The 10853-nt window shown below is 32.1% G+C and overlaps 1 protein-coding gene across 1 annotated transcript in view; it reads right to left on the minus strand.

Moving 5' to 3' along the window:
* Window positions 1-10853, minus strand: part of LOC106868745 (FH1/FH2 domain-containing protein 3) — a 139937-nt gene that overhangs the window by 69983 nt on the left and 59101 nt on the right. The window contains exon 4 of the mRNA XM_052970925.1: window positions 7907-7965. Within this exon, the coding sequence (XP_052826885.1) occupies window positions 7907-7965 (59 nt within the window). The remainder of the gene's footprint in view (window positions 1-7906; window positions 7966-10853) is intronic.

Raw genomic sequence — 10853 nt, forward strand, 5'->3', positions numbered from 1 at the left:
GCACTCCTTTCATCACTTCAATGATGGAGTTATACATTTTTTTTATAATCATATTCAAGAAAACGTAAAAGACCATTTGTCAGAAATGTATGCATTTGCTTGTCAATGACAGTCATTGACAAGCTGGTATGAAGAGAAATGAAACAAAAATTGCTAAAAAGTAGCTTTTGAAAACCTTATTTCCGTTTTTTTTATTTTAAATATATTTGTTTTTTGAATCTAACTTGCTATGACTGTCATGATGAAGCAGGAAGTATGCGTTGGGATAATTTCCTGCTTCTTTCTCTTAGTTCAGAATGTATGAAATGGAAGCTTTTTTTAAAAGGGAAAGGGGAGAAAAACAAAATCATTGTATTATACACACACACACACACACACACATATGTATGGTTTGCCAATTGGCAAATGTCTTTTCTCAGGGTGTCAGCTGTGTAATGTTAACATATACTTTCCCAAGCAAATTTTATGTAAAAAAAGTTAAAACCAGGAACCGAAGTGATCATCATAAACTTAGTTTTCTGAGAATAAACCTTCTAGTGTTTAGTCACCTAACAATATGTATATGCTCCTAAATTGAGGTACAGATATGTAGATAAAAATGATGGCAAGTGACTAGAAATGTATATGCATACAAAAAAACAGAAAAGAGGTATAGAAGTGCTGTGACCTGTGGATGGACAGTTTACAGGAAATATCTAATTATAGTATATCGTTAGAATACTACAGCATGAAAAAAGAAAAAAAAGTACTAAACAAAAAATAGAATGATAATAATAATAAATAAATAAATGAAAAATATCTCTCCAAAACTCAGAAGTCAACACTGGAAGAAGTGGAGAACAATTAGCGATGATTTGTTTGAGTGAAAGAGGAGATTTGGCACATTATAGCAGTTAACTAGTTGGAAAAAGAGAGAGAATCTCTGTCAATAATTGAGCAGCTAAAAAAAGCCAGCAGGGTAATTAAGATGATGAGAGGAGTTTTAAAAACAGAAAATTATAGCAAATAACCCAATTTATGACTAATGCTTGCTTTAAATGACAATGGATGTCCATTTGTGACAAGATTCCTATCCCAAAGTCAGATTAAATTATGGATAGCATTTCCCCTGATCTTATTTACTTACAGCATTTTAGAAGTTTTTATTGCAGGAAGTCTATGGGAATGTGACCTTGGCAAAGAAGATAGTTGGTTACCGTGACTCTCTCCAAACAGCCAAAACTGACTTTTCCTTCTTCCTTTCTTGCAAATATACTTGCACATTTGCTTTATTTCCAGTTTTTTATTTATTTATTTGTTTATTGCTATTTAATGCCGATATAGAAAACTTTACAATTTATGTACTGAAGAGAGTAGGGAAAAATTAAAGATAGCAAATCAACTAGATTAAAGTAAAAGTTAGAATGTCTATAATGTTAGACCACAAGTGAAGATTTCCATCTTTCCAAGAACATTTAATAAGTATTAGTTTGTTGTTGCTTTGTGATTGCACTTTCTCAAAAAAAAAAAAAAGAAGAAAATGTTTCCAGGAAATCATAAGACTTATCTTAATAGAATTAATGACATTTTATGAAATGTAATAAATTATTCTTTGTGTGGTTGACCCTGGCCCTAACTGGTGTAATTCTAATATATCGCTGGTATCTACTTTTTTTAGTTTATTGTTGGGTAGAAAAAATAAAAATCAATCCTGGAAATAGCTTTTCCTTTTATAACTCAATATTAGAAATGTTATTATTGAGCCAAATAATGATAACTTTTATATGGGAAGTATTAAGTATATTATATAAACAATCTCAAGATATCATTTGTGATATCTGAGTATATTTTGTATGGATCAGACAGAATTTATTGAGGCAAATTTTCTTTAGCTAGATGCCCTTCCTGTCACCAAATTTCATCTGCTTCCAAGTAAGGTAGCTGGAAATGGATGATAGCCGTACAGCAGTGACACACACAATTATCACATGATGTCATGATAAGAAGGCAAACATCCATGGTGGGCTTCTTTTTCGGTTTCTATCTACCAAACCGACGAGACTTTTGTTGGTCCAAGGCTATAATAGAAGACACTTGTGCAAGGTGCCATGTAATGGGATTGAACCTAAAGCTATGTAGTTGGGAAGTAAACTTTTGAATCATACATCCATGATTCAAAATCTAACCATTTAACGATAATATCTCTGAAACAAATAAAGCATCAAAACTTCTTAAATTTAACAAATACTAGAGAAATTAAACTTTTTTAATACTCTGCCAATGTTGCAACAAAATATTTTTGATATTTATATAAAATAATGGTTATAGATAGCAGAATGTCTAATTTTAGTTGTGCCAGAGTTGATATTGCCTTTCATTCTTCTGAGATCATTAAAAATAAATACCGTAATCTACATGATGTTGGTTCAATCAACTGAGAAATCCAATGTTGCAATCTACTCTTAAGTTTATTACTGAAGACTGCTTCCACAGAAAACCCCCAAAGTACTAGCTTTGTTAAATTTCTTGTTTGTGTGTGTGTATAAGTGTATATGTACATTATTATTGCACACACACACACACACACACACACACACACACACACACACATCATCATCATCATCATCATCGTTTAACATCTGCTTTCCATGCTAGCATGGGTTGGACGATTTGACTGAGGACTGGTGAAACCAGATGGCTACACCAGGCTCCAATCTGATTTGGCAGAGTTTCTACAGCTGGATGCCCTTCCTAACGCCAACCACTCAGAGAGTGTAGTGGGTGCTTTTACGTGTCACCCGCACGAAGGCCAGTCAGGAGTAACTGGCAACGGCCACACTCAAAATGGTGTATTTTATGTGCCACCTGCACAAGAGCCAGTCCAGGGGCACTGGCAACGATCTCGCTCGAAAATCCTACGAAGGCCAGTCAGGCGGTACTGGCAACGGCCACGCTCAAAATGGTGTATATTTCATAACAATAAAAATGTAGTGTTATAAAGATTATAAGAGAAGCTATAACATTTTTCATAGCCCAGAGATATTGCTTAAATTCACACACACACACACATTTGTGAAAAGGAAGTTGAAGAAAGGTCTTAAATAATTCTGTTTTCAATTAAGTGTGAAATAACAGAAGCGCTTCTAAAGACTTCATAAAAGAAAAAAACTTCATTCATATAAGAAAATGCTGTATCAAATAATTAAATGTGGACTCTGTTCTTTCACCGTCTAGACACTGTTTTTTGTCAGTGACAAAATTAATGTCACTAGACACATTTATATTTTTCTTTTTCTCCGGTAACTTTTTGGCAATTAAAAAACTCATTTGTATTATTTTATTGTACAAAGTTGTACACGATTTATCAACTTGGTTGTTGATGTTGTTTAACTCTAGATCGGCTCAGATCCAGTAGAACAATGATCAAAGGCATCCCAGCTATGACCTTCCCATCTTTTTGTATATTTAGAACAATACAATACAAAGCATTTTGTTTAATACTCAACTGATTCTGTCTATCCATCCATCTGCCCCCTTCACCATAATCATCCTTTTCTGTGATAAGTACAAAACCTGAAATTTTGGCGGAGGAGGCTAGTTGATTACATCCACCACAGTGCTCATAGAGGTGCATGGTTTAGTGGTTAGGGCAGTGTTTCTCAACCTTTTTACCCTTGCGTAACCCTTAAAATAAATTACATGTCTCAAGGAACCCCTGCACAAAAAAAAATTAATATACTATATCTTTCTCATATTTTTTTCATTGTAGTTCATGTGGTAAATATATATATATATATATATTTTTTTTTATAACATAATAGGTTCGATAGGATGATGTCTATATTACAATAACCAATATGCTGTGCATGTACAGTAATATTAGGATCATGAAATTAGCATTAGCTTATCTCACTCTTTCTCGTGGAACCCCTAGGAAGTTTTGCAGAACCCAAGGATTCTGGGGAACTCTGGTTGAGAAATGTTGGGTTAGGGTATTGAACGCATGATCATAGAATTGTGGTTTCGATTCCTGGTCTAGGTGATGTGTTGTGTTCTTGAGCAAAACACTTAATTTCACACAGCTCCAGTCCACTGAACTCAGAACACAAAAACAAATGAAATGCTGCTAAGCATTTTGTCCAGTCTGCTAAGGATTCTTTCTACAGTAGGCACAAAACCTGATATTTTGTAGAAAGGGATCAGCTGATTACACTGACTTCAGTGTTCAACTGGTACTTGTTTTATTGACCAGAAAAGGATGAAAGGCAAAGTCAACCTTGGCAGAACTTGAACTCAGGATGTAAAGAGCCTGAAGAAATTCTACTTAGCATTTTGTCCAATATACTAACAGTTCTGCTGACTCACTGCTTTGTAATTCTTTCTACTATAAGCCCAAGGCCTGAAATTTTGAGGGGAAAGGGTTTGTTGACGACAGTGACTCAAGTGATCAACTGGTATTTGCATTATCAACCCAAAGAGAATGAAAGACAAAGTTGATCTCAGCAACATATGAACTCAGAATGTAAAGCCAGAACAAATACCACTAAGCATTTTGTCTGGTGGGGTAACAATTCTGCCAGCTCACTGCCTTAATAATAATAATAAAGTAACCTAGACTTAACCCTAGGACTCATTATCTCAGGGCTTAACCTGGTTTCTATGGTGTATCAGAGATTGAGATTACAACACAATGCCAGTCTGTTACAGGGCTAACTCCCCATGCCAGCTATTGCTGGATCTTATTTACAGGTGAGTAAACTGGAGCAGCATGAAATGAAGTTTGTTATACTCAAAAACACAATGCACTTCCTAGTCTGGAAATTGAAACTGTGGGCTAAAGATTGTGAGTGCAACACTCCCACCACTAGACTATGTACCTTCATTAAAAAACAAGAGAAATAAACAGCAGCTCATTAGTGTAAGGTTTACCTTTTGTTTATATTCTTATATTGTTCTAGAACTGGTTTTAACCAAGTGATTGTAGCTATCCAGGTTGAGGTGCTAAATGTTGCTAATTTTATTCAGAGATTTATAGCAAATATGATTTTTATTATTGTTATTATTATTATTATTATTATTATTATTATTATTGTTGTCTACACGAGAAACTGACTCAGTCATCATACAGAAAGAAAAAACAGTATAAACCTTCTGTGAAAAATCAATGAAAAGGGTTCATTTAGTCCAAACCCATATTCCCACTAATTATTAACAGGTTTTATGTAGAGAGAATAACGACAATGATGGCATAACAAATAATGATTGCTCACTCTCTCTCTCTTTACACGTAAACACACAGACAGAGAGACACGTGTATTTGAAAACCTAAGTAATTCAGTCATTATGCTGTGTTTCCTATTTCCATTTTTTTCCCCTCAGAGTCAGTTTTGAAAATAAATCTTACAACATATATCAAGTACGCTTTAACTTACATTCAGGCATCAGGTTCAATTCCACTGTGTGGTACCCTGATTAAGTACTTTTACAATAAGCTTTCGGTTGACTGAAGCCATTTTAGGTGAATGTGGATGGACAGAAAATGTGCAGAAATCAGTCAGATGGATTATACCAGTAATTCAAATGTCCAGGCTTGTCATACTGAGTCACACACTAGTTCTACTTGATAATAAAATTGAAAATGTGTGTGTGTGTATATATATATATGTATGTATCTATATATATGTGTATATATATATCTATATATATGTGTGTGTATATATATATATATATATATATATATATATATATATATATATCTATTTATATTTGTATATATATATTTATATATATATGTATGTATATATTTATATGTATATATCTATGTGTATGTATATATATATATAGTTATATATATGTGTTTTTATATTTATATATATGTGTATGTATATATAATTATATATATGTGTATGTATATATATATTTATATATATATGTATATTTATATATATCGAAACCAGGTTAAGCCCTGAGATAATGAGTCCTAGGGTTAAGGGCAGACCTAAGTCTATGTTACTTTATTATTATTAAGGCAGTGAGCTGGCAGAATTGTTACCACAATGTATATATATATATTTATATGTATATATATATATATAACTATACAAAAATATATAAATATATATATGAATATATAGAAATAAATATATATATTGTGACAGACCGGCATCCTGTTCATGTAGGTAATCTGTACGCCAACGAAACCGGATCTTATGAGCCAGGCATGGCTTGAGAAGGAACAAACAACAACAACACAAATATATATATTATCTGAAGTGTACTGTATTATACAGTATTATATATCTATCATGGCTGATCTTACCAATCGGTTTTGTGATAAAGGTAAGATCAGGTGTGATGGATATATAATACTGTACACCTCGAATAATATACCCACGCTATCGCCCTTTTTCCTGACTTATGGACTTTTAGACAACTTATGTATATCTAATTCGTCGAAACGCCAGTGTTATAATGGTGGCAGGTGATGAAGGAAATGTTCTCTATGTGACCTGCGTGTTTTCTGTACCTTGTTTATCATTTTGTCCATGTTTTTTTGCAACGTCATGTATCCAGATATGCATCTATATATACATGTAGATAAAGGTATGTACATATATATGCATATACTCATATATTATATATATATATATATATATATATATATATATTTATTTTGGTTTATTCATAACCTTATAAAATGGTCCCAATTAACCATGTAAAAATATGTACAAACCTGTTTACAAAATAGTGTTGGTTTCAACATTAGGTTTTTTTTTTTAATCTGTAGGCTAACAAGATTACCAGATTGAAATCTTCCATATCTATATCCAAATAAATGTATGTATGTCTGTGAGCATTTGTGTTTTTTTATTTACAATACCTTCACGGATGGGATAGTTCATTTGATGGATCAATTGCTTTTACACCTGGATGCCTTTCCGATGAGTAACCACTCAGCTATAAAGTAAAACGTCTCTCTCTCTCTCACTTGTTGTTTTTGTTCAGTGAATAAAACTAATAATTCTGTTCTAGCAGTCACATAATACAATCAGGTCATACTGTGTTTTCAAATCTAATAATATATCCTCAGAAACAAAAATTAAACTAAGACTAAGTTGTACTACATATAGAAATAGACTAAAGTTTCTATGAGTATACTTACGCCAGAATAATAGGTGCAGTATGGAAGCACACTCTGTGAGAACAACTACTGACACACACACATCTTTATCTTTTGTCTTTTACTTGTTTCTAATAGTTTCAGCCATTAGACTGCAGCTGTGCTGGGGCACTGCCTTGACAGGTTTAGTGAAATAAATCGACCCCAGTACTTCTCTTTTAAAGTCTGGTACTTATTTCATTAGTCGCTTTTTGCCAAACTGCTAAGTTATGGGGTCATAAACAAACCAACACCGAGTGTTATGCAGTGTTGGCAGACAAACACACACACATACCAAATGGGCTTCTTTCACTTTCCATCAACCAAATCTTCTCAGAAGTTTTTGGTCCATTCAAGGCTCTAGTAGAAGACATTTGCCCAAGGTGCCATGCACTGGGCCTGAACTGAGAACCTTGTGGTTGGGAAGCAACTTCCTTACTAACCACACAGCCACATCAGCCCCTTATGTATCATGATCATAATGAAATGTATACACACATGAACATACATACAGATATGTGTTTGTGTTTGTGTATGCGTGTGTGTCTATATGTGCTATGAGTGTTGGTAGGAGGATGTACAACTAAATATGAGTATGCGATGTAATCAGTCAGAAACATCTTTTCTATACTATATTTCATCCTCAAGTTTTGCTTATTTATGGTAAAAGTTGATTAGCTACAAAGCTGCTCATAAAAAAAGAAAAAAAAAAAGAAAAAACATAGAAGACTTTAAGAAGATAACAAAGAAAGATACAAGTTTGCTTACCAATTACAGCATGTACACGCACATTAAGTTGTGTTCTTAGAATCATAGCATTTTGCCGACTGGAAATAAGAAAATTTACATTAATATCTTCCAAAGCAAAGGTTAATAAAATTCAACAAAACAATAAAAGCTTTTATAGTTTGAAGATTTTATGTGTTTATATCTATCTTTCTATCTACCTGTATCAATATATATATATATATATATATATATATATATATATATATATGAATGTTGTTGACAGTGACTTCGAAGTTTCATCCAGTTAAGCTATTGTCCAGCAATGGCTTAACTGGCTGAAACTTTGAAATCACTGTCAACAATAGTCTTGTATAAAAATAATAAATTTGTACTCTACAAAAGCATAGAGTATCCCATCAGATTAATGTAAAATTGTTTTCATTATAACTGAACATAAAAACAAACAATCTATCTGGCTGTCTGTCTGTCTGTGTCTATATGTGTATATATATATATATATATATATATACACACACACACATATATATTTATGATATATATACACATAGTTATATAACGATGTGTATATATATTATATACCTGCATTATTATATATATAATATATACATATATAATAATATATATACAAATTATACACACATCTATCTATCTTAATTTATGTGAGATGAATAAGGTCTATATAACTAAAACTATGCTTTTGTTTAGATGGTTGACTGCAAACACCTATGGGTTTGAAAGATTGCTTTCAAACCCAGTGTTGTTATGCTTGACTGATCTGCTGAACAAAACAACAGTTTGAGTTATGTAATCCATTCTTTCTTATGTCACATAAATTTGCATACATGACTTCACAGAATAACAATGTAAGTTTGTAATCCATATTATTGTAACATTGCATAAGCAAAAATGACAGACTGGCAGACAGATATAGATATAAACACACACATATCCTCATTATTCAGTTTTTGTGTTATTCAGTTGTTATGACAAAAAAAAAAATATACATATATAATTATTTATTTAATTGACTTGTGAAATCTTAATCCTGTTAAAAAATAATTTCATTATTAGATTAAAATTCCAATTATAAGTTCAACAATTAAAAAAAATTAATTAAAAAGTTTCTCATATTGTACAGCTAAACAAATAAGGCCAGAATTTTGTATGTGTATATATATATCATCATCATTGTCATACTATGTAACACAAATTAAAAATTTTTGGTCTATAAATGTTGCTAATTATATCATAATTCATGAGAAAGTTTATTTGTATACAAACAATTGATTTTTGACACCATACATACAACCAATCATATTTCTTCAAATATCGCATAGTCTGGATGAAGCTTTCATATTTTTGATGTCTCTTCAGAATTATGCTACACATCCTGGCCTGAAGTATGTTTTCCAGGCTATAAGTCATCCTCATCATCAGTAGTAACAACAGCATTATCCTCATTCTTAAATTCACTTTTTCATGCTTGTAGGTTCTCTTTTTATCCATGTTAGTATGACTTGCATGAGTGTGTAATATAACATCTTTCAATATATTGTGATCTTTTCTTCTGCAATTTCTATGATTTTTAGACATCTAACTGAAATATTTCTTGGTCTATTTCTCTACTATGTGTTTCTTTCAACCTCCAGCTTGCAGTAATCTTTCACCAGATATGTATCATTCTAAAATGATCATCTCTCTCTTTATAGAGAACACCAAAATGTTCTTTATATATATATATATATATATATATATCATCTCATTTATGGAAGATAACTCTCTTCAATCACACTCACACATTATCCTTCATTCCAAAGGAAAAAGATAAGCAACCATGACATTGGTATCGTCAAAACTTCAAAGCAATAGAAAAGCAGAAAGTAAAAGACAATATTTACTTGTACTTGATTCAGAACAAAATTTAACATGTTTGGGTGAACAATTTTTTTTTTATCCATTCATAAAATGTATTTAGTCCTTCTGGGACCATATTTTTAATACACAATCTAAAATAATCAAATATGGTTTGAAAAATCTAAAAATAATTAAAAAATTGAAAAAATTGAGAAAAAATATAACTAACTTATGCTATTAAGTGGGTTTTCAGAACATAAGTATTTAGTTTTCTATTATTTTTTTTTTTACTGGGAAAGAATACAGAATAAAACATTGTGACAAGTTTACATAAATCTATATGGTGTAACATTACATGGAGTGGAATCTACAATTTCCTGTAATTCAGACTGCATCATGGCCCTAGCAGGCAAAATGGAAAAGATGTTGCTCAGAGGTTGATGAGGAAGATGTGCTGGAACAGCTGCTCTGACTTATGGGGCTTGCACTTGAAGATAGCCATCTCCATCCTAATAACAGTGAGCAGGGATATGATCTGGGGGCTGAGAGCACTGAAGATCTCCACTTCGACCATAAACCTCTCAGAGAGAGGCTGATTCCTTGACAGTTTGCTTTTCTCAGCCAGATGAACAGCAGAGCCTGGGCTGGTAGCTGAACACACCAAGTTGCCATTGGAGAAGGTGTCACAGCATGTAGCATCTCAGATGAGGGGGCCACTCTTACATAAAATTATGACAGGAATGTATGATTTAAATGTAAATTCTTTAAAATAAAAGATTTTGCATTGTAGAAACAGAGGTGAACTCAGGAGAGTTGGTTTTGAAAGATTTAAACTAGAGAAACATGGCTATGGAAAAAAAAAAATTCAACAACTTTGGTTTAAAATCTTTTCATTTTTTGTTTTACTTGTTTACAAAAATTTGAATGTAACACATGTAATTAAAGATGAAAAAAACAAAAATCTTTCTTGAACAATATCCAAGTTCTTCTCAAAAACTTAGTTGGAAAATAACAAGACAATAAATACAGTTTCTGTGAAAGTTGTATTGTATAATTTTGTCCAGATAACAACTATTTGTGAAAAGATGTTTGTGCCAGAGATCATAATAAA

The sequence above is a fragment of the Octopus bimaculoides genome, chromosome 9 (assembly GCF_001194135.2).
Source record: "Octopus bimaculoides isolate UCB-OBI-ISO-001 chromosome 9, ASM119413v2, whole genome shotgun sequence".
Taxonomy (NCBI): domain Eukaryota; kingdom Metazoa; phylum Mollusca; class Cephalopoda; order Octopoda; family Octopodidae; genus Octopus; species Octopus bimaculoides.